Source organism: Somniosus microcephalus, chromosome 14 (genome assembly GCF_052327205.1).
Source record: "Somniosus microcephalus isolate GS21.2 chromosome 14, FLI_Smic_1.0, whole genome shotgun sequence".
Taxonomy (NCBI): Eukaryota; Metazoa; Chordata; class Chondrichthyes; order Squaliformes; family Somniosidae; genus Somniosus; species Somniosus microcephalus.
This window is the reverse complement of record NC_141000.1, coordinates 134,453,891-134,475,682: the sequence shown is the minus strand read 5'-3', so window position 1 is coordinate 134,475,682 and position 21,792 is coordinate 134,453,891. Positions and strand designations below refer to the sequence as shown.

The following is a 21,792-nucleotide window of genomic DNA, read 5'->3' as shown; positions in this document are numbered from 1 at the left end:
TTGAGGTCCCCACAGATCAACACGTTCCCCTGGGCCTGGTATTGGATAATTTCCCCCTCCATGTTGGAGAAGGTGTCCTCTTTAAAGTACGGGGAATCGATTGGAGGGATATAAAGTGCGCAAATGTAAACATCTTGGGTGTTTGAGATAATCTCCCTCTCAAGTTTGAGCCACATATGGTTTTCGCCCTTTTTTATAAATTTGATGTAATTCTTAAGTTCTGTTTTAAACCAGATCAGTATGCCTCCGGAGTCTCTGCCTTGGGTTACACTTGGTAATTTATTGGAGGGCACCACCAGCTCAGTGTACCCTTGGGGACAGCCAGTGTGTCCTTTTCCTTTATACCAAGTTTCCTGTAAAATGATAATATCTAGGTCTTTAGTTTCATCTATGAACTCTGGGGTCCTACTTTTCACTTCTCGCAGTGAAGAGCGTAGACCTTGGATATTCCAGGTCGAAATATATAAGGATTTCATGTTAAGTTTGATCTTTTACTATGATAGGTTAAAGAGTGGTACGTGTTTGTCGTGTCTAAGTGTGGGAAAAAAAAGATCACATCAGTTGTCTACAAAAGTTAATACAATTTGGTTACAGTTCTTTCTATTAATTAGTCCTTGATCCATAAGGCGGAAGTAGATGCTGCTGCACATCTGCTTATTGTCTCTTAATGGATTGTTTCTGTCTGAGGTATTGCGTACGTCCTGTGCATCTCTCCCTCTGTCTGGCTGGGAGCAGTCCTATTCCCCTGTGGGACAGGAGTGGTGCAGTTCTGACATTGTTGTTTTGCATGGGGATCCTCTCTGGTCTCGGTTGGTGTGTTGGTGGTCCTCCTCCCCCCCCCACTCTCTCCTCCTCCCCCCCCCCACTCTCTCCTCCTCCCCCCCCACTCTCTCCCCCCCCCCCCCACTCTCTCCCCCCCCCCCCCCACTCTCTCCTCCTCCCCCCCACTCTCTCCTCCTCCCCCCCCCCCCACTCTCTCCTCCTCCCCCCCCACTCTCTCCTCCTCCCCCCCCCACTCTCTCCTCCTCCCCCCCCCACTCTCTCCTCCTCCCCCCCCCACTCTCTCCTCCTCCCCCCCCCACTCTCTCCTCCTCCCCCCCCCACTCTCTCCTCCTCCCCCCCCCACTCTCTCCTCCTCTCCCCCCCCCCACTCTCTCCTCCTCCCCCCCCCACTCTCTCCTCCTCCCCCCCCACTCTCTCCTCCTCCTCCCCCCCCACTCTCTCCTCCTCCTCCCCCCCCACTCTCTCCTCCTCCCCCCCCCCACTCTCTCCTCCTCCCCCCCCCCCACTCTCTCCTCCTCCCCCCCCCCACTCTCTCCTCCTCCCCCCCCCACTCTCTCCTCCTCCCCCCCCACTCTCTCCTCCTCCCCCCCCACTCTCTCCTCCTCCCCCCCACTCTCTCCTCCTCCCCCCCACTCTCTCCTCCTCCCCCCCCACTCTCTCCTCCTCCCCCCCCACTCTCTCCTCCTCCCCCCCCCCACTCTCTCCTCCTCCCCCCCCCCCACTCTCTCCTCCTCCCCCCCCACTCTCTCCTCCTCCCCCCCCCCACTCTCTCCTCCTCCCCCCCCCACTCTCTCCTCCTCCCCCCCCCCCACTCTCTCCTCCTCCCCCCCCCCACTCTCTCCTCCTTCCCCCCCCCCACTCTCTCCTCCTCCCCCCCCCCCCCCACTCTCTCCTCCTCACAATTCACAATTCAAATCGCTTTATTGGCATGATAAGTTACATCTTATGTTGCCAAAGCATCAAAATACATTTATGGTTTAGCACATAAACGCAGTTCTATTCATACAGTGTATAAACAGGTATATCCCTGAGTGTATAAATATACATTCGCATTGTTTATATATATTCTTTTCTTAGTTTACTGGTTGTCCCTCTGTTCATGGCAAGCTGCAACATAGTGTGCCGCCAGTGTTATACAGCTTCTCTCCTCTCCCAGTAGGAATGGGAGTTTTTGGTTGTCATTCAGATTTCTGAAATCAGGGCATATTTGTGAGAATTTTTGGTAGAAATTCTCCCTGATGCCCTGATATTTTCCACAAGCTGTGAGGAAGTGCATCTCTGTCTCCACCACTCCCTGACTGCAGTGAGAGCATATCCTGTCCTCTTGGCAGCCTGGTCTGCCTGTGTCTGCCTTTTTCGATCGCTAGGCTATGTTCGCTAAGTCTGTACCTTGTCAAGGTTCTTCTCAGTTTGTTATCCTTTACCATGGTCAGGTAATCAGCTATGTTGTATTGTCTGTTTAGGGCCAAGTAGCAATTGAGTTTGCTTTGGGTTTTTGTTGTTTCTGCCCAATATGTCAGATATTTTTCCTTTTGCTTAGCGACGATTGTGTTGGGTCGAATTCTTTGTGTTACCCTGTCACTGTCCTGGGGCTGGTTATTGTTAGTATTGTTAGTAGTTACTTCACTGAGTCCCAGGACTAGTTGACTGAGGGTATTCTTCTTTAAGGTCAGCTCTTGGCATTTCAGGGCGTCGTAGTGATAGCATTGGGGATTGCTCATTTGTAGGTGATTCCAAAATTTGGTGGCTCTTTTTTGGATAGTGATTATTAATGGATATTGGCCTAGTTCCGCCCTGCATGCATTGTTTACTGTTTTCCTTTGAGTCCGGAGGATACTTTTACAGAATTCTGCATGTAGGATCTCAATTGGGTGTTTGTCCCATTTTGCAAATTCATGTTGAGTTAGCGGTCCCCATACCTCACTGCCATAGAGTGCAATTGGTTCAATTACTGATTTGAAAATTTTGAGCCAAATGCTAATTAGGATTTCTATTTGGATTGATTTTTTGATGGCATAGAAAGCCCTTCTTGCTTTCTCTTTCAGTTCATTCACAGCCAGTTTGAAGTTTCCCGTAGAACTGATTTTTAAGCCCAAGTATGTGTAGTTAGTGGTTTGTTCGATTTTAGTTGTTCCTACTGTGAAATTTATTTTGGGTCCCTGATGTTTGGATCTTTGCTGGAACACAAGGACTTTGGTTTTTTGGGGATTTATTGTCAGGGCCCAAGTCTGGCAGTACGACTCCAGCAGGTCCAGTTTTTGCTGTAGCCCCTCTTTAGTAGGTGACAGCAGAACCAGGTCGTCTGCATAGAGGAGGAATTTAACCTTGGATTCATATAGGGTGAGGCCGGGTGCTGTAGATTGTTCAAGTAGTTTTGCCAATCCATTTATGTAAATATTAAAGAGTGTCGGTGAGATTGGCGAGCCCTGCGTCAACCCCCGCCCCTGTGGGAAGTATTTTGTTTGTTTGTCTCCAATTTTAACTGCACATTTGTTGTTTGTATACATTGATTTAATTACATCATATGTTTTCCCTCCTACCCCGCTTTCGATAAGTTTCAGGAATAAACCGTCATGCCAGATGGAGTCGAAAGCCTTCTGGAAATCTACAAAGCATGCGTAGATTTTGCTTTTGTTATGGTGAACGTGTTTGTCAATTAGGGTCTGTAGGGTGAAGATATGATCGGATGTTCTATAGTTTGGCAGGAATCCAATTTGGCTTTTACTCAAGACATTGTGCTCCTCAAGGAAGTTTATAAGTCTTTTGTTTATGATGCTACAGAATACCTTCCCCAGGTTACTGTTTACACAGATGCCTCGATAGTTGTTTGGGTCGGTTTTGTCCCCACTTTTGTATATGGGCGTTATGAGTCCTTTGTTCCAGATATCAGGGAAATAACCGACACTCAGAACCAAGTTGAAGAGTTTTAGGATAGCCAGTTTCATTTTGTTGTCTGTGTGTTTAATCATCTCGTTTAGTATGCCGTCTGTCCCGCAGGCTTTTCCTGGTCGCAGGTCCTTGAGTTTTTCAAGAAGTTCTTTTTCTGTTATTATGGCGTCCAGCGGGTTTTGGTTATCTTGCTTTTCCAGTTTTTTGCACATTTGGTGTTGCTCTGGTCTTAGTGTGTTTTTCTGGTATAATTTTTCAAAGTGTTTACCCATGTGTCCCCATTTTGAATGGCCAAATCGTCGTGTTGTTTTTTTGTGTAGTGTTTTCAATATTTTGCAGAACCACTCTCTCCTCCTCCCCCCCCCCCCACTCTCTCCTCCCCCCCCCCCACTCTCTCCTCCTCCCCCCCCCACTCTCTCCTCCTCCCCCCCCCACTCTCTCCTCCTCCCCCCCCCACTCTCTCCTCCTCCCCCCCCACTCTCTCCTCCTCCCCCCCCCACTCTCTCCTCCTCCCCCCCCCACTCTCTCCTCCTCCCCCCCACTCTCTCCTCCTCCCCCCCACTCTCTCCTCCTCCCCCCCACTCTCTCCTCCCCCCCCACTCTCTCCTCCTCCCCCCCACTCTCTCCTCCTCCCCCCCCACTCTCTCCTCCTCCCCCCCCACTCTCTCCTCCTCCCCCCCCACTCTCTCCTCCTCCTCCCCCCCCACTCTCTCCTCCTCCTCCCCCCCCACCTCTCCTCCTCCCCCCCCACACCTCTCCTCCTCCACCCCCCCCACTCTCTCCTCCCCCCCCCCACTCTCCTCCTCCCCCCCACTCTCTCCTCCTCCCCCCCCACTCTCTCCTCCTCCCCCCCCACTCTCTCCTCCTCCCCCCCCACTCTCTCCTCCTCCCCCCCACTCTCTCCTCCTCCCCCCCCACTCTCTCCTCCTCCCCCCCCCACTCTCTCCTCCCCCCCCCACTCTCTCCTCCCCCCCCCCTCTCTCCTCCTCCCCCCCCACTCTCTCCTCCTCCCCCCCCACTCTCTCCTCCTCCCCCCCCACACTCTCCTCCTCCCCCCCCACTCTCTCCTCCTCCCCCCCCCCACTCTCTCCTCCTCCCCCCCCCACTCTCTCCTCCACCCCCCCCCACTCTCCTCCTCCCCCCCCCACACTCTCCTCCCCCCCCCCCCCACTCTCTCCTCCCCCCCCCCACTCTCTCCTCCTCCCCCCACCCACTCTCTCCTCCTCCCCCCCCCCCCCACTCTCTCCTCCTCCCCCCCCCCCCCACTCCTCCTCCACCCCCCCCCCACACACTCCACCTCCCCCCCACACACTCCTCCTCCCCCCCCACTCTCACCTCCTCCCCCCCCCACTCCACCTCCCCCCCCCCACACTCTCCTCCTCCCCCCCCACACTCTCCACCTCCCCCCCCACACCCCCCACCCCCCCCACTCTCACCTCCACCCCCCCCCACACACTCCACCTCCCCCCCCCCCACCTCACCTCCCCCCCCCCCCACTCTCTCCACCACCCCCCCCCACTCTCACCCCTCCCCCCCCACTCTCACCTCCTCCCCCCCCCACTCTCACCTCCTCCCCCCCCACTCACTCCTCCCCCCCCCCCACCTCCCTCCTCCCCCCCCCACACTCACCTCCCCCCCCCCCCCCACTCACTCCACCTCCCCCCCCCCCCCACTCTCCCCTCCACCCCCCCCCCCCACTCTCACCTCCTCCCCCCCCCACACTCTCCACCTCCCCCCCCACTCTCACCTCCCCCCCCCCCACTCACTCCTCCTCCCCCCCCCACTCTCTCCTCCTCCCCCCCCCACTCACTCCTCCTCCCCCCCCCACTCACTCCTCCTCCCCCCCCACCTCACCTCCTCCCCCCCCACTCTCACCTCCTCCCCCCCCACACACTCCTCCTCCCCCCCCACTCACTCCTCCTCCCCCCCCACTCTCTCCTCCTCCCCCCCCACTCACTCCACCTCCCCCCCCACTCTCCCTCCTCCCCCCCCACACTCTCACCTCCCCCCCCCCACTCACTCCTCCACCCCCCCCACTCTCCTCCTCCCCCCCCCACTCTCTCCTCCTCCCCCCCCACTCTCACCTCCTCCCCCCCCACTCACTCCTCCTCCCCCCCCACTCTCTCCTCCTCCCCCCCCACACTCTCCTCCTCCCCCCCCACTCTCTCCTCCTCCCCCCCACTCTCTCCTCCTCCCCCCCACTCTCACCTCCTCCCCCCCCACTCTCTCCTCCTCCCCCCCCCACTCTCTCCTCCTCCCCCCCCACTCTCTCCTCCTCCCCCCCCACTCTCTCCTCCTCCCCCCCCACTCTCTCCTCCTCCTCCCCCCACTCTCTCCTCCTCCTCCCCCCACTCTCTCCTCCTCCTCCCCCCACTCTCTCCTCCTCCCCCCCCACTCTCTCCTCCTCCCCCCCACTCTCTCCTCCTCCCCCCCACTCTCTCCTCCTCCCCCCCCACTCTCTCCTCCTCCCCCCCCACTCTCTCCTCCTCCCCCCCCACTCTCTCCTCCTCCCCCCCCACTCTCCTCCTCCCCCCCCCACTCTCTCCTCCTCCCCCCCCACTCTCTCCTCCTCCCCCCCCACTCTCTCCTCCTCCCCCCCCACTCTCTCCTCCTCCCCCCCACTCTCTCCTCCTCCCCCCCACTCTCTCCTCCTCCCCCCCACTCTCTCCTCCTCCCCCCCCACTCTCTCCTCCTCCCCCCCCACTCTCTCCTCCTCCCCCCCACTCTCTCCTCCTCCCCCCCACTCTCTCCTCCTCCCCCCCACTCTCTCCTCCTCCCCCCCCACTCTCTCCTCCTCCCCCCCACTCTCTCCTCCTCCCCCCCCACTCTCTCCTCCTCCCCCCCCACTCTCTCCTCCTCCCCCCCCACTCTCTCCTCCTCCCCCCCCACTCTCTCCTCCTCCCCCCCCACTCTCTCCTCCTCCCCCCCCACTCTCTCCTCCTCCCCCCCCACTCTCTCCTCCTCCCCCCCACTCTCTCCTCCTCCCCCCCACTCTCTCCTCCTCCCCCCCCACTCTCTCCTCCTCCCCCCCCACTCTCTCCTCCTCCCCCCCCACTCTCTCCTCCTCCCCCCCCACTCTCTCCTCCTCCCCCCCCACTCTCTCCTCCTCCCCCCCCACTCTCTCCTCCTCCCCCCCCCACTCTCTCCTCCTCCCCCCCCACTCTCTCCTCCTCCCCCCCCACTCTCTCCTCCTCCCCCCCCACTCTCTCCTCCTCCCCCCCCCTCTCTCCTCCTCCCCCCCACTCTCTCCTCCTCCCCCCCCACTCTCTCCTCCTCCCCCCCCCACTCTCTCCTCCTCCCCCCCCACTCTCTCCTCCTCCCCCCCCACTCTCTCCTCCTCCCCCCCCCACTCTCTCCTCCTCCCCCCCCCACTCTCTCCTCTCCCCCCCCACTCTCTCCTCCTCCCCCCCCACTCTCTCCTCCTCCCCCCCCCACTCTCTCCTCCTCCCCCCCCCACCTCTCCTCCCCCCACTCTCTCCTCCCCCCCACTCTCTCCTCCTCCCCCCCCCACTCTCTCCTCCTCCCCCCCCCCACTCTCTCCTCCTCCCCCCCCCACTCTCTCCTCCTCCCCCCCCCCCCACTCTCTCTCTCTCTCTGCCCCCCCCTCTCTGCGGGGTGGGGGCATACAGGTGAGCGTTGCACTCGTCATATTTATGCCGGCAGGGCAGGCCCTTTGGAGCTTTGTGGCCTAATTGTATTGAAGTAAAAAGTTTTTACAACTTTCTGGAGTTGTATGCAGGGATCGAGGTCCATCTACTGAAAGTGGAGTTTCGGGGCTCTGGGGTAAAATGGAGCACGAGCTCCAGATCCAAATATAACATGTGTGGAGGCACTGAGATTTGAAGTTAAATGCTGCAATCGAATGCTGTACTGAGCAACTGTGTCCTCTTACAGGGTCAACTGTTCGTTCTATTTTAAAATTGGAGCCTGTCGTCATGGAGACAGATGTTCTCGTTTGCACAACAAGCCAACTTTCAGTCAGGTGAGCTTGCAATGCCTGTTTGTAATGTGAATGTACGTCGGTGTTCGACAACTCTGCCAAGAACTGGCACATACACATACTAGCCAAAGGTGTACCCTGCTTTAAAGCTCTTCACTCAACTTCCCATAAAGATCTTCCCCATTGTTAAGATTGTTGCTTTCTGCTGTGAATCTGTTCAGTTTCGAAGGGCCATTCTTGTCATTTGTGTCTCTGTCCCCTTTTGAAATGCTGGAATTGTGGCTCAAAGTGCAGTTCTGGGACCCTAAGTTGCCATTTAGCAGGAAGGCTGAGCTTGCCTGGGAACTGTCATTGAGTTGTCCAGCTCGGGGTTCTTCTTGAGAACTTGGGTTCCAGTGGCCAATCTGCCCTTCCTTTGTGAAGCTAAAATGACACCTTGAAGCGAGCAGCCAAACTCCTCGCCTGCCTTCTGACTTCTAAAATTGTACCAATGCTGCGAACTCTTAATGTTATTTCCAGCTCTTGGGCTTCCTGTTTAATCAGGGCGAACCCAGCAGCTGACTGCAATTTGTGCCACGGCATGTTCCATGCATTAATGTAGAAACTGCTGCAGTGGCACAGAATTGGTCAGGCTTCCTTGCTCTGCCTGCTTTCCAGGGATCTGCATTCACCTTGCAAATCAACATAGGAATTACATAAGACATAGGAGCAGGAGTAGGCCAATCGAGCCTGCTCCGCCATTCAATGAGATCATGGCTGATCATCCAAATTCAGTACCCTGTCCCTGCTTTCTCCCCATATCCCTTGATCCCTTTAGCTTAAGAAATATATCCAACTCCTTCTTGAATATATTTAATGAATTGGCCTCTACTGCCTTCTGTGGTAGAGAATTCCATAGGTTCACCACTCTCTGGGTGAAGAAATTCCTCCTCATCTCTGTCCTAAATGACTTACCCCTTATCCTTGGACTGTGTCCCCTGGTTCTGGACTCCCCCACCATCGGGAACATCCTGCATCTAGTCTGTCTAGTCCTGTTAGAATTATATAAGTTTCAATGAGATCCCCTCTCATTCTTCTGAACTCCAGCGAGTATAAGCCCAATCGACCCAATCTCTCCTCATACGTCATTCCTGCCATCCCAGGTATCAGTCTGGTGAATCTTCGCTGCACTCCCTCCATGACAAGAACATCCTTCCTCAGATAAGGCGACCAAAACTGCACACAATACCCAAGGTGTGGTCTCACCAAGGGCCCTGTACAACTGCAGCAAGACATCCTTGCTCCTGTACTCGAATCCTCTCGTTATGAAGGCTAACATACCACTTGCCTTCTTAACCACCTGCTGCACCTGCATGCTTGCCTTCACCAACTGGTGCACAAGGACACCCAGGTCTCGTTGCACTTCCCCTTCTCCCAATCTATTGCCGTTCAGATAATAATCTGCCTTCCTAGTTTTGCCACTGAAGTGGATAACCTCGCATTTATCCACATTATACAAGAAACTTTGTGATATCCGGCACCGACGGGACCGAGCTGTTGCCGATCTACCAAAACTGCCGGACATACAAAGTTAATGTTGAAGCATACGGAGGTTATCATCTCCGTATCTGACAACAAACACTGTTGCTTAGCAACAGCTTCTAAACAGTCGGCTGCAGCTGCAAGCGTCTCTAGCTGAAGCTGTTGCTATAGCTACAGACCTTGCTGTGCCTGACTGGGGGGAAAAAAGCAACGAGAACTTAAAAAAAACTTATAGAAAACGGCTCCTGATTTTTGCCGTTAGATCGAGTATTCCGGACATATAACCTCCGGATAAACTAAAGTTTCCTGTACTGCATTTGCCATGCATCTGCCCAATCACCCAACCTGTCCAAATCATACTGGATTACATCTAGTTCCCTCCTCTAGATCATATATTGTGAATAGCTGGGGTCCTAGCACCAATCCCTGCGGTACCCCACTAGTCACTGCCTGCCACTTGGAAAAAGACCCGTTTATTCCAACTCTTTGCTTCCTGTCTGCCAACCAGTTCTCTATCCAAGTCTGTACCATGCCCCAATCCCATGTGTTTTAACTTTACACGCTAATCTCTTATGCAGGACCTTATCGAAAGCCTTCTGAAAGTCCAAATACACCACATCCACTGGTTCTCCCATATCTATTCTACCAGTTACATCCTCAAAAAATTCCAGTATATTAGTCAAGCACGATTTACCTTTTGTAAATCCATGTTGACTTTGTCTGATCCTGTCACTGTTTTCCAAGTGCTCTGCTATTGCATCTTTTATTATGGACTCTAGCATTTTCCCCACTACCGATGTCAGGCTTACCGGTCTATAATTCCCCGTTTTCTCTCTACCACCTTTTTTGAATAGTGGGGTAACATTAGCTACCCTCCAATCCATGGGAACTGTTCCAGAGTCTATAGAATTTTGGAAGATGACCAGCAATGCATTACTATTTCTAGAGCCACTTCCTTAAGTACCCTAGGATGTAGATTATCAGGCCCTGGGGATTTATCAGCCTTCAATCACGTCAATTTCCCTAACACCATTTCCCTACAAATACTGATTTCATTCAATTCCTCCCTCTCATTAGACCCTATGTTCCCCGACATCTCTGGGAGGTTATTTGTGTCCTCTTTTGTGAAGGCAGAATCAAAGTATGTATTTAATTGGTCCGCCATTTCTTTGTTCCCCATTATAAGTTCCCCTGATTCTGACTGCAAGGGACCTACGCTTGACTTCAATCTTTTTCTCTTCACATATCTATAGAAGCTTTTACAGTCAGTTTTTATGTTCCCTGCAAGCTTACTTTCATACTCTATTTCCCCCCCTCTTAATTAATCCCTTTGCTGAATACTAAACTGCTCCCAATCCTCAGTTTTGCTGCTTTTTCTGGCCAATTTATATGTCCTCTCCTTGGCTCTTATGCTATCCATAATTTCCCTTGTTAGCCACGGTTGGGTCACCTTTTTTGTTTTATTTTTATGCCAAATAGGGATGAACAAATTCTGTAGTTCATCCATGCGATCTTTAAATGTTTGCCATTGCCTATCCACCGTCAACACTTCAAGTAACGTTCCCCAATCAATCCTAGCCAACGCGCGCCTCATACCATCGTAGTTTCCTTTATTTAAATTCAGGACCCGAGTCTCTGAGTCAAATACTTCACACTCCATCTTAATGAAGAATTCTTTCATATTATGATCGCTCTGCCCCAAGGGGCCTCGCACAACAAGATTGCTAATGAATCCTTTCTCAATACATAATACCCAGTCTAAGATGGCCTGATCTCTAGTTGGTTCCTCAACATATTGGTCCAGGAAACCATCCCGTATACACTCCAGGAATTCCTCCTCCACAGTATTGTTACTAATTTGGTCAGCCCAATCTATATGTAGATTAAAGTCACCCACGATAACTGCTGTGCCCTTATTGCACGCGTCTCTAATTTCCCGTTTAATGTCATCCCCAACCTCAGCATTACTGTTTGGGGGTCTGTATACAACTCCCACTAACGTTTTCTGCCCCATGGTATTTCTCAGCTCTACCCATTCAGATTCCACATCATCAGAGCTAATATCCTTCCTTACTATTGTGTTAATCTCTTTAACCAGCAATGCTACCCCACCTCCTTTTCCTTTTTGCCCGTCTTTCCTGAATATTGAATACCCCTGGATGTTGAATTCCCAGCCTTGGTCACCCTGGAGCCATGTCTCCGTATTCCCAATTATATCATAACCGTTTACATCTATTTACGCAGCTCATTCATCCACCTTATTACGAATGCTCCTCGCATTAAGAGACAGCCTTCAGGCTTGTTTTTTTTTTAACACTTTTAGACCTTTTAGAATTATCATTTACTGTGGCCATGTTTGATTTAAACCCTTGATTTCTCTGCCTGCCACTTTTGCTTTTCTCCTTCCTGTCTTTTGCTTCTATCCTTGTTCCCTTTCCTCTGTCTCCCTGCACAGGTTCCCAACCCCCTGCCATTTTAGTTGAAACTCTCCCCAACAGTACTAGCAAACACTCCCCCTAGGACATCGGTCCCGGCCCTGCCCAGGTGCAAACTGTCCAGTTTGTACTGGTCCCACCTCTCCCAGAACCGGTTCCAATGTCCCAGGAAGTTGAATCCCTCCCCCTTGCACCATTCCTCTAGCCACATATTCATCTGAAATATCCTTCTATTTCTACTCTGACTAGCACGTGGCACTGGTAGCAATCCTGAGATTACTACTTTTGAGGTCCTGTTTTTTAATTTACCTCCTAACTGCCTATATTCAGCTTTTAGGACCTCATCCCGGTTTTTACCTATATCGTTGGTACCTATATGCACCACGACAACTGGCTGTTCACCCTCCCCCTCCAGAATGCCCTGCAGCCGCTCTGAGACATCCTTGACCCTTGCACCAGGGAGGCAACATACTATCCTGGAGTCTTGTTTGCGGCCGCAGAAACGCCTATCTATTCCCCTTACAATAGAATCCCCTATCACTATAGCTCTCCCGCTCTTTTTCCTCCCGCCCTGTGCAGCAGAACCACCCACGGTGCCAGGAAGTTGGCTGCTGCCGCCTTCCATCTCCCTCAACAATATCCAAATTGGTATATCTGTTTGAGAGGGGAATGACCACAGGGGACCCCTGCACGACCTGCCTGCGCCTACTACTCTGCCTGGCGGTCACCCATTCCCTTCCTGCCTGTGCAGCCTTTACCTCCGGTGTGACCAACTGATTAAACGTGATATCCATGACGTCCTCAGCATCGCGAATGCTCCAGTATGTATCCATTCGCAGCTCCAGCGCCGCAATGCAGTCTGCCAGTAGCTGCAGTTGGATACACTTCCCGCGCATGGTCGTCGGGGACACAGGAAGCGTCCCTGATTTCCCACAGAGTGCAGGAGGAGCATGTCACGGGGCCGAGCTGTGCTGTCATGACTTACCCTTCAATTAATTTAAATTAAATCAAATCAATACCACCAATTACACTACAATTAAATGATATACTCAAGGGCCCTTGGTTACTAGCACTCCCCGATACACAACCGAGACCTTCGAAGCTATAACCACAAACATTAAGACCTTCTGAACTTTATAAACTATTGACCTTAACTGTCAAACTATAGAGTAGTATAAATACTCACCTGGCCGTATTCACCCAATCAGCTGCTTCCTCTTGCCTGTGTCACTTTTTGAATCGTGGCGTGGCTCTCGAACGCCGCCGGCGGTCTGCGAGATTGACCGGCCTTTGAGAAAAAGCCCGTGAAAGTGAGTTTAAATACTCACTACTTTCCTGCTGCTCCCAACATCGCTCTCTTCCTACAGGGTGAAAAGTTAGGAAAAACAAAGGCGAAGCAAGGGAGCTCCTCCTTCCGCTCCTCAGCTACCTCTGACTCACCCAACTTGCAGCACTCTGTGTAAACCGCATTCAGGGCAAAATCGCACTTCAAAGCCTGTTTTATAGGCCCTGAAACAAGGGAGACTTCCTGAGCCCAGCTACAGGAGAACCAGTTTAATCTAGTTTCCCTAATTAACTGCCTTCAGCTGCTCTGAATTGTGTGTCTTGTATATCCTTTTCTAACCCTGCTTAAAGCTGGGACACTTAGATTTTAAACAGTAGACAGTAACAGTAAATGTGAAACAAACAAAAGTTTGATTTTAGCAACCAGTTAAGCCTCCCTGACTCACCCAACTAGCAGCACTCTGTTGAAATGGCTGACCTGATCTTGGCCTCAACTCCACTTCCCTGGTGCTGGCGTGCCCCCTCGTGTACGTCTGTCACAGTGAGACCGGAGTGCCCCCTCATGTACGTCACAGTGAGACCGGCGTGCTCCCTCGTGTACGTCACAGTGAGACCGGCATGCTCCCTCGTGTACGTCTGTCACAGTGAGACCGGCATGCTCCCTCGTGTACGTCAGTGAGACCAGCATGCCCCCTCGTGTACGTCTGTCACAGTGAGACCGGCGTGCTCCCTCGTGTACGTCTGTCACAGTGAGACCGGCGTGCCCCCTCGTGTACATCTGTCACAGTGAGACCAGCGTGCCCCCTCGTGTACGTCACAGTGAGACCGGCGTGCTCCCTCGTGTATGTCACGGTGAGACCGGCGTGCCCCCTCGTGTACGTCTGTCATGGTGAGACCGGCGTGCCCCCTCGTGTACGTCTGTCACAGTGAGACTGGCGTGCCCCCTCGTGTACGTCGCAGTGAGACCGGCGTGCCCCCTCGTGTACGTCTGTCACAGTGAGACTGGCGTGCCCCCTCGTGTACGTCACAGTGAGACTGGCGTGGCCCCTCGTGTACGTCTGTCACTGATGCCCCATTTTAATATCCAATTAGAGAAATAGATTATTTTCACTAGTTTTCAGTCTCAATGTACATGTCAGTGTCTGAGTGAACTGATTGAGCATACAGTTCGATATTACATCAAACCTTTCAAAGCCCTTCACAATGACCCTTAAAAAGCAGCAGTAACTTATTGGATTCCGTGCTGCTGATTGCTCTGCCAGTCCAGCTTTAATTTCCAAACCTATGTACAATTTCCTAATCCACAAGCAGTCACACAGAAATCACAGAAACCCCACAGTGCAGATAGAGGCCATTTCGGCCCATCGAGCCTGCACCGACACATATCCCACCCGATCCCCGTAACCCCTACACCAACACATATCCCACCCTATCCCCATAACCCCACGTATTTAATCCCCCTAACACTAAGGGTCAATTTTTATCATAGCCAATCAACCTAACCCGCACATCTTTGGACTGTGGGAGGAAACTGGAGCACCCGGAGGAAACCCACGCAAACACGGGGAGAATGTGCAAACTCCACACAGACAGTCACCCGAGGCCGGATTCGAACCCGGGTCCCTGGCGCTGTGAGGCAACAGTGCTAACCACTATGCCACCGTGCTGCCGATGGTGACTGAAACTCGGCGTCTGTAATCAGACTGCATATGCAGTCCCCACCCCCAAGGAGCAGTGAGGTTGACTTTTTCAGTTCTGTAACGAATACTTAAATCTTCAAGCTCTCCCGAGCAGTACCGCTTGTTTCCTGTCCCCAGGGGTTGTCGAACTGGGTGGGCCCACTGAGCTACTTGTTCAGATTCTGTTTACTATATGCAATTGTGCTAATTTGATTTGTTTTCTCAGCTATTCCGGGTAAAGGGGCTCGTCAGTGAAATGGATCCAAACCTGCCCTGGGTGTTGCTGTCCCCACCCATGCTGTGGAGACCCTTGAATGTTGAGAAGACCACCACTGTTAATTCTGAACAGCTGAATGTTTTGCAATTGTACAACTTGAGAATCCAAATCTAATGGTGCACTGCTTGGGCCTGGGGCTATTTGGTGCCTCCTTTTGATCAGGAAATGCTTCCATATGATTGGGCATAATTAGAATTTGGGATGTAATGCAAGCTTCCTGCTTAAAGAGGCAATGCCTCCAGGTTAAAGAGACAAACCTGGTCATGTGGTTACAATATTCTTGGGTTGGCTAGGCTTGCCCCTGAAGTTGAGATGGTCCTAAGCTCCACAGCTCCGATCTACACAGATCAATTCTGAGGTCCCAGAACTTCCAGGCACTTGCACACAGGCAGATGCTGTTTGGATCCACAATCTAATTGAATGACAGGACACGTATGAGGGGCTGAATGGCCTCCTCCTGTTCTTGCAGAGGTATTGTTGGTGTGGGGCATATTTTACAGTGATGGAGCTTGCAGCTGCTGCTGGTGTGCTAGTCCTGGGTTGGCATTTTCCCTGCTGTCTTGAGCCGTACGCAATTATCGGTTCGCTCTTTGCGTGATGACTGTTTAGTGCTGTGGAAGACATGGCCATCGTGTGAGTTTCTGTGGGGTGAGAGCTCAATGCATCAAGACAACAGCGAATGGAAATTGTTCATTGCTGGGTGTGTGACACCAGGTAAACTGCACTATCAGAACACATCGTTATCCCACTGTAACTACTATCAGAACACATCGTTATCCCACTGTAACTACTATCAGAACACATCGTTATTCCATCGTAACTGTACTATTAGAACACATGGGAACGGTAGCATAGTGGTTACTGGACTAATGATCTGGAGACGTGAGTTCAAATCCCACTACGGCAGCTTGGGAATTTAAATTCAGTTAATTAAATAAATCTGGAATAAAAAGTTAGAGACCATGAAAATATCGGATTGTTGAAAAACTCATGTGGTTCACTAATGTCCTTCAGGAAAAGACATCTGCTGACCTTACCTGGTCTGGCCTATATGTGACTCCAGACCCACAGCAATGTGGTTGACTCTTAACTGCCCTCTGAAATGGCCTAGCAAGTCACTACAAAAAACAATAAGAATAAAAGCATACGGCCCACCTGGCATCGACCTCGGTACCGGCTACGGACACGACAACAGCACACCCAGCCCAGTCGACCCTGCAAAGTCCTCTTCTCCAACATCTGGGGACTTGTGCCAAAATTGGGAGAGCTGTCCCACAGACTAGTCAAGCAACAGCCTGACAGTCATACTCACAGAACCATACCTTTCAGCCAGTGTCCCACCGGGGTGGCGGCGCAGTGGTATACAGTTGGGAAGGCGTGGCCCTGGGAGTCCTCAGCATTGACTCCGGACCCCATGAAGTCTCATGGTCAAGCCATGGGCAAGGAAACCTCTTGCTGATTACCACCTACCGCCCTCCCTCAGCTGATGAATCAGTACTCCTCCATGTTGAACACCACTTGGAAGAAGCACTGAGTAGCAGGGGCACAGAATGTACTCTGGGAGGGAGCCTTCAATCATCACCAAGAGTGGCTCGGTAGCACCACTACTGACCAAGCTGACCGAGTCCTGAAGGACATAGCGGCTAGTTTGAGCCTGCGACAGGTAGTGAGAGAACCAACACAAGAGAAAAACCTACTTGACCTCGTCCTCGCCAATCTACCTGTCGCAGATGCATCTGTCCATGACAGCATTGGTAGCAGTGACCACCGCACAGTCATTGTGGAGACAAAGTCCTGTCTTCACACTGAGGACACCCTCCATCGTGTTGTGTGGCACTACCAACGTGCTAAATGGGATAGATTCAGAACAGATCTAGCAGCTCAAAACTGGACATCCATGAGGTGCTGTGGGCCAGCAGCAGCAGAATTGTATTCCACCACAATCTAACCTCATGGCCCAACATGTCCCTCATTCTGCCATTGCCATCAAGTCGGGACTAACCCTAGTTCAATAAGGAGTGTAGAAGAGCATGCCAGGAGCAGCACCAGGCGTACCTAAAAATGAGGTGCCAACCTGGGGAAGCTGCAATACCGGACTACATGCATGCTAAAAAGCAGAAGCAGCATGTTATAGACAGAGCTAAGCGATCCCACAACATAAGAGCATAAGACGTAGGAGCAGAAAAAGGTCATTTGGCCCCTCGAGCCCGCTCTGCCATTCAGTAAGATTATGGCTGATCTGATCTTGGCCTCAACTCCACTTCCCTGCCCACTCCCCAGAACCCTGGACTCCCTTACTGTTCAAAAATCTGTCTATTTCCACCTTAAATATATTCAATGACCCAGCCTCCACAGCTCTCTGGGGAAGAGAATTCCAAAGATTCACGACCCTCCGAGAAGAAATTCCTCCTCATTTCCGATTTAAACGGATCAGATCAAAGCTCTGCAGTCCTGCCAAATCCATTCGTGAATGGTGGTGGACCATTAAACAACTAACGGGAGGAGGAGGCTCCATTAATATCCCAATCCTCAATGATGGCGGAGCCCAGCATGTGCGTGCAAAAGATGAAGCTGAAGCATTTGCAACCATCTTCAGCCAGAAGTGCCGAGTGGATGATCCATATCGGCCTACTCCTGAGGTCCCCACCACCACAGAAGCCAGTCTTCAGCCAATTCGATTCACTCCACGTGATATCAAGAAACGGCTGAGCGCACTGGATATAGCAAAGGCTGTGAGCCACGACAACATCCTGGCTGTCGTGCTGAAGACTTGTGCTCCAGATCTAGCCCCGGCCTCTAGCCAAGCTGTTCCAGTCCAGCTGTAACACTGGCATCTATCCAACAATATGGAAAACTGCCCAGGTATGTCCTGTCCACAAAAAGCAGGACAGATCCAATCCGGCCAATTACTGCCCCATCAGTCTACTCTCAATCATCAGCAAAGTGATGAAAGGTGGCGTCCTCAGTGCTATCACGCAGCACTTACTCACCAATAACCTGCTCACTGATGCCCAGTTTGGGTTCCGCCAATTCCAGAAATGAGGTGAGAGTGACTGCCCTTGACATAAAGGCAGCATTTGATTGAGTGTGGCATCAAGAAGCCCCAGTAAAACTGAAGTCAATTGGAATCGGGGAAGAAACTCTAAACTGGCTGGAGTCATACCTAGCACAAAGGAAGATGGTTGTGGTGATTGAAGGTCAATCATCACAGCCCCAGGACATCGCTGCAGGAGTTCCTCAGGGCAGTGTCCTAGGCCCAACCATCTTCAGCTGCTTCATCAATGACCTTCCCTCCATCATAAGGTTAGAAGTGGAGATGTTCGCTGATGATTGCAGTGTGTTTGCTGCAAGACCTGGACGACATTCAGGCTTGGGCTGATGTGTGGCACGAATGTTACCTGCCACTTAAGTGCCAGGCATTGACCATCTCCAACAAGCGAGCATATAACCACCACCCCTTGACATTCAGTGGCATTAATGTCACCGAATCCCCCAATATCTTTTGGTGGGGGGGGGGTCACCATTAATCAGAAACGTAACTGGACCAGCCACATAAATACTGTAGCAACAACAGCAGGTCAGAGGCTGGGTATTCTGCAGCGAGTGTCTCACCTCCTGACTCCCCAAAACCTTTCCATCATCTACAAGGCAGGAGTGAGATGGAATACTCTTCCACTTGCCTGGATGAGTGCAGTTCCAACAACACAAGAAGCTCTCAACCATCCAAGACACAGCAGCCCGCTTGATTGGCACCCCATCCACCACCTTAACCATTCACTCCCTCCACCACCGGCGTACAGTGGCTGCAGTGTGTACCATCTACAAGATGCACTGCAGCAACTCCCAAACCCGCGACCTCTACCACCTAGAAGGACAAGGGCAGCAGGCGCATGGGAACACCACCACCTCCAAGTTCCCCATCAAGTCACACACCATCCTGACTTGGAAGTATATCGCTGTTCCTTCGTCGTCGCTCGGTCAATTATCTGGAAGTCCCTCCCGAACAGCGCTGTGGGAGTACCTTCACCACACGGACTGCAGCAGTTCAAGAAGGCGGCTCACCACCACCTTCTCGATGGCAACTAGGGATGGGCAATAAATGCTGGCCTTGCCAGCGACACCCACATCCCATAAACAAATTTTAAAAAACATCGCTATCCCAACGCAATGTAACTGGATTTTAGAAGAATGAGAGGTGATCTCATTGAAATATAGTAGATTCTGCAGGGGCTTGACAGGGTAGATGCTGAGAAATTGTTTCCCCTGGCTGGAGAGTCTAGAACTAGGGGGCACAGTCTCAGGATAAGGGGCCGGCCATTCCGGACTGAGCTGAAGAATTTCTTCACTCAGAGGGTTGTGAATCTTTGGAATTCTCTGCCCCAAAGTGCTGTGGATGCTCAGTCGTTGAGTATATTCAGGGTTGAGAGAGATAGATTTTTGGACTCCATAGGAATTAAGGGATAGGGCAGGAAAGTGGAGTTGAGGTTGAAGATCAGCCATGGTCTTATTGAATGGCGTATCAGGCTCAATGGGCCATATGGCCTACTCCTGCTTCTAATCCCGATGTTTTATGTTCTTATGCACTATTAGAACACATCGCTATCCCAATGTAACTGCACTATCATCACAAAAGCTATCCCAACGTAACTTTGCACTATCAGAACATATAGCTGCCCCATCGTAACTGCACTATTAGAACACATGGCTATCCCATCGTAATTGCACTATTAGTGCAGTTACGATGGGGCAGCTATATGTTCTAATAGTGCAGTTACTATGGGATAGCCATGTGTTCTGATAGTGCAGTTACGATGGGGCAGCTATATGTTCTATCAGAACACATGGCTATCCCATAGTAACTGCACTATTAGAACAACTGAAGTGGAGGAGACGGCAGAATATTTTGCTGTTGTCAGTTTTTGATGCACTGTAACAAAGTTAACGGTTGAAATGCCTTTTTTTTCCAGAATACAGTTTTAAGAATACAAATTAAGTGCATGTCCTCAATCCTGGGATGCTGCCACATTACAGTCACTGTTTGGGTTGAGGGCTGCACCACATGGATAAGGGAATATGGTTAGAGTGAGTACCGTGTTGATTCCCTGCAACATCCATGAGGTTACTCTTGATTGCAGACTCATCAGTCACAGAATACATTCCAAATTTGTCATTAAAACCAAGTGATGTAACTTGTGTATCTCGATTTCTCTGCTCGTGGCATCTCTACAGCTTCTGTCGGCACTATTGAGATGGCTTTTTGACCTTTGTTACAATTTCCTTTTGCAAATGGGTGTGCTGGAGACTACCTGATTCTGTCCCAGTAGCCTGCTAAACCCTTGACTCTGAATTAACTTTGAGAGGCATTTGCTATTTTCTGTCACAGATGGGCTTTTGACAGTGCACCGATGCACTTGAGGTTTGCATTGTTGAAAGTTCCATTGCTTAGATGTGGGAAATTGGATCCCAAGTATTGGCCTTTGGAATCTTCATACTTCTGTTTTGAAATGGCTTTTATAGGAATCTGCACATCTAATCACTTGTACCCAATGAACACTGAATTATCAGCTCAATATTTCACCTTTTATAGGAATCTGCACACCTAATCACTTGTACCCAATCAACACTGAATTATCAGCTCAATATTTCACCTTCCCAACTGTTAGATGCTAGTGCCACATTTGTGACGGTTTGCCCTGTTGCCGTGCTTATTTTATTTCTGTATTTCCTCATTTAATCGAGGCGAGAGAGACGGTGCCCCCCCAGTGACAGATGAGCTGTGTGCATATTCCATACAGTTTGTGTGTTGGGAAAGTAAGATGCTGGCCCTAGGTTTGCAGAGGAGCTGATGAATGATACAAACAAAAGCCCAATTCTCCTCCTCCACCCCCAATTGAAAGTGCTGGCTCTTACTGGAGTGGAGGTACGCGGTCTCTGATACATCGCTCAACTTGAATTTTGGTGGGTGGGGACGTATCAGAGTTGTACCCGATTCAGGCGGCGTCTCTTCTCCCCCCCCCCCCCCCCCCCCCCAACCCTGTTAGCAGAGGTGTAGGGCCAACATTTGAGATAGAAAATCGGTAAAGCATCAGCTGGGACCTTATGGGTTGAAAGGTGTTTTCCGATCCAACCATTTTTCTTTTTCCCTTTTTCTTGTGTACGGTTCTACTGCTTCCAGCCGCTCCTGTTCCTTGCCCAGGTGGCTTGTTTTCATTTGTAATCCTAGAACATGACTGTCATTAGATGAATCAACTGAGAGAGGCAACAGAATGAATCCAGTGTTGTGTGCACATACATTTTGCAGCAGGACTTGCTGACCAAAGATCAGGAGCTGACCCTACTCGGATCAGCAAACTTGTCACACGTCAGGAGTTGATACTGAAACGTTCTGGCCCGTGTCGCCCTCCCTGCTCGGATACTACACCATGCGTTGCATTTATTTGCTAAACTATCAGGAGAGCTATATTCTACGTTTTCATGGGCTGCATGTGAAATTAATGGGAACCTCTTCTCCACCTCTGCCTGTAAGCATTTTGTCTGCTCTTTCATCTCGGTGCTGCTTGTGACATGTTGCTTGCTTTTCTATTCACTGCATTAAAAATGTGCATCACTCTGTATCCAGGTCCTTCTAGCTTTGTACTGGGGGCAGATGTGGAAACACCTGGTTACTAGAGTTGTTATCATAACCAGGAGTAAATCTTGTGCGAGACCCCTGTGATTGGTGTGAGATGGTAGACACTTGCACACAGCTTTCCTATCAGACCAGCTGCTTGTATCTCTGCTCCTGGGCACCAAGGATATTTCCCCTTTTTAAAATGGCTTATCCCTGTTTAACATCAGCTAAAACCTTCCATTCAAATTCCAGCTTCCGTTGCTGGGAGCTTTAAGAACTTCTAAACAATAGGGTTTTAATTTTTGTACCAATGCTTTTGCATCTTGGTTCAGGTTCCCTAGTTAAGTACTGCAGAAACTTCCAGGGAGGAATTG

At 51.2% G+C, this 21,792-nt stretch overlaps 1 protein-coding gene across 2 annotated transcripts in view; it reads left to right on the top strand.

The window, feature by feature from the left end:
- Nucleotides 1-21,792, top strand: part of u2af1 (U2 small nuclear RNA auxiliary factor 1) — a 91,283-nt gene that overhangs the window by 29,458 nt on the left and 40,033 nt on the right. For both annotated transcript variants that reach the window (XM_086007349.1, XM_086007351.1), the window contains exon 2: nt 7,567-7,654. In XM_086007349.1, coding sequence (XP_085863475.1) covers nt 7,567-7,654 — 88 coding nt within the window. The remainder of the gene's footprint in view (nt 1-7,566; nt 7,655-21,792) is intronic.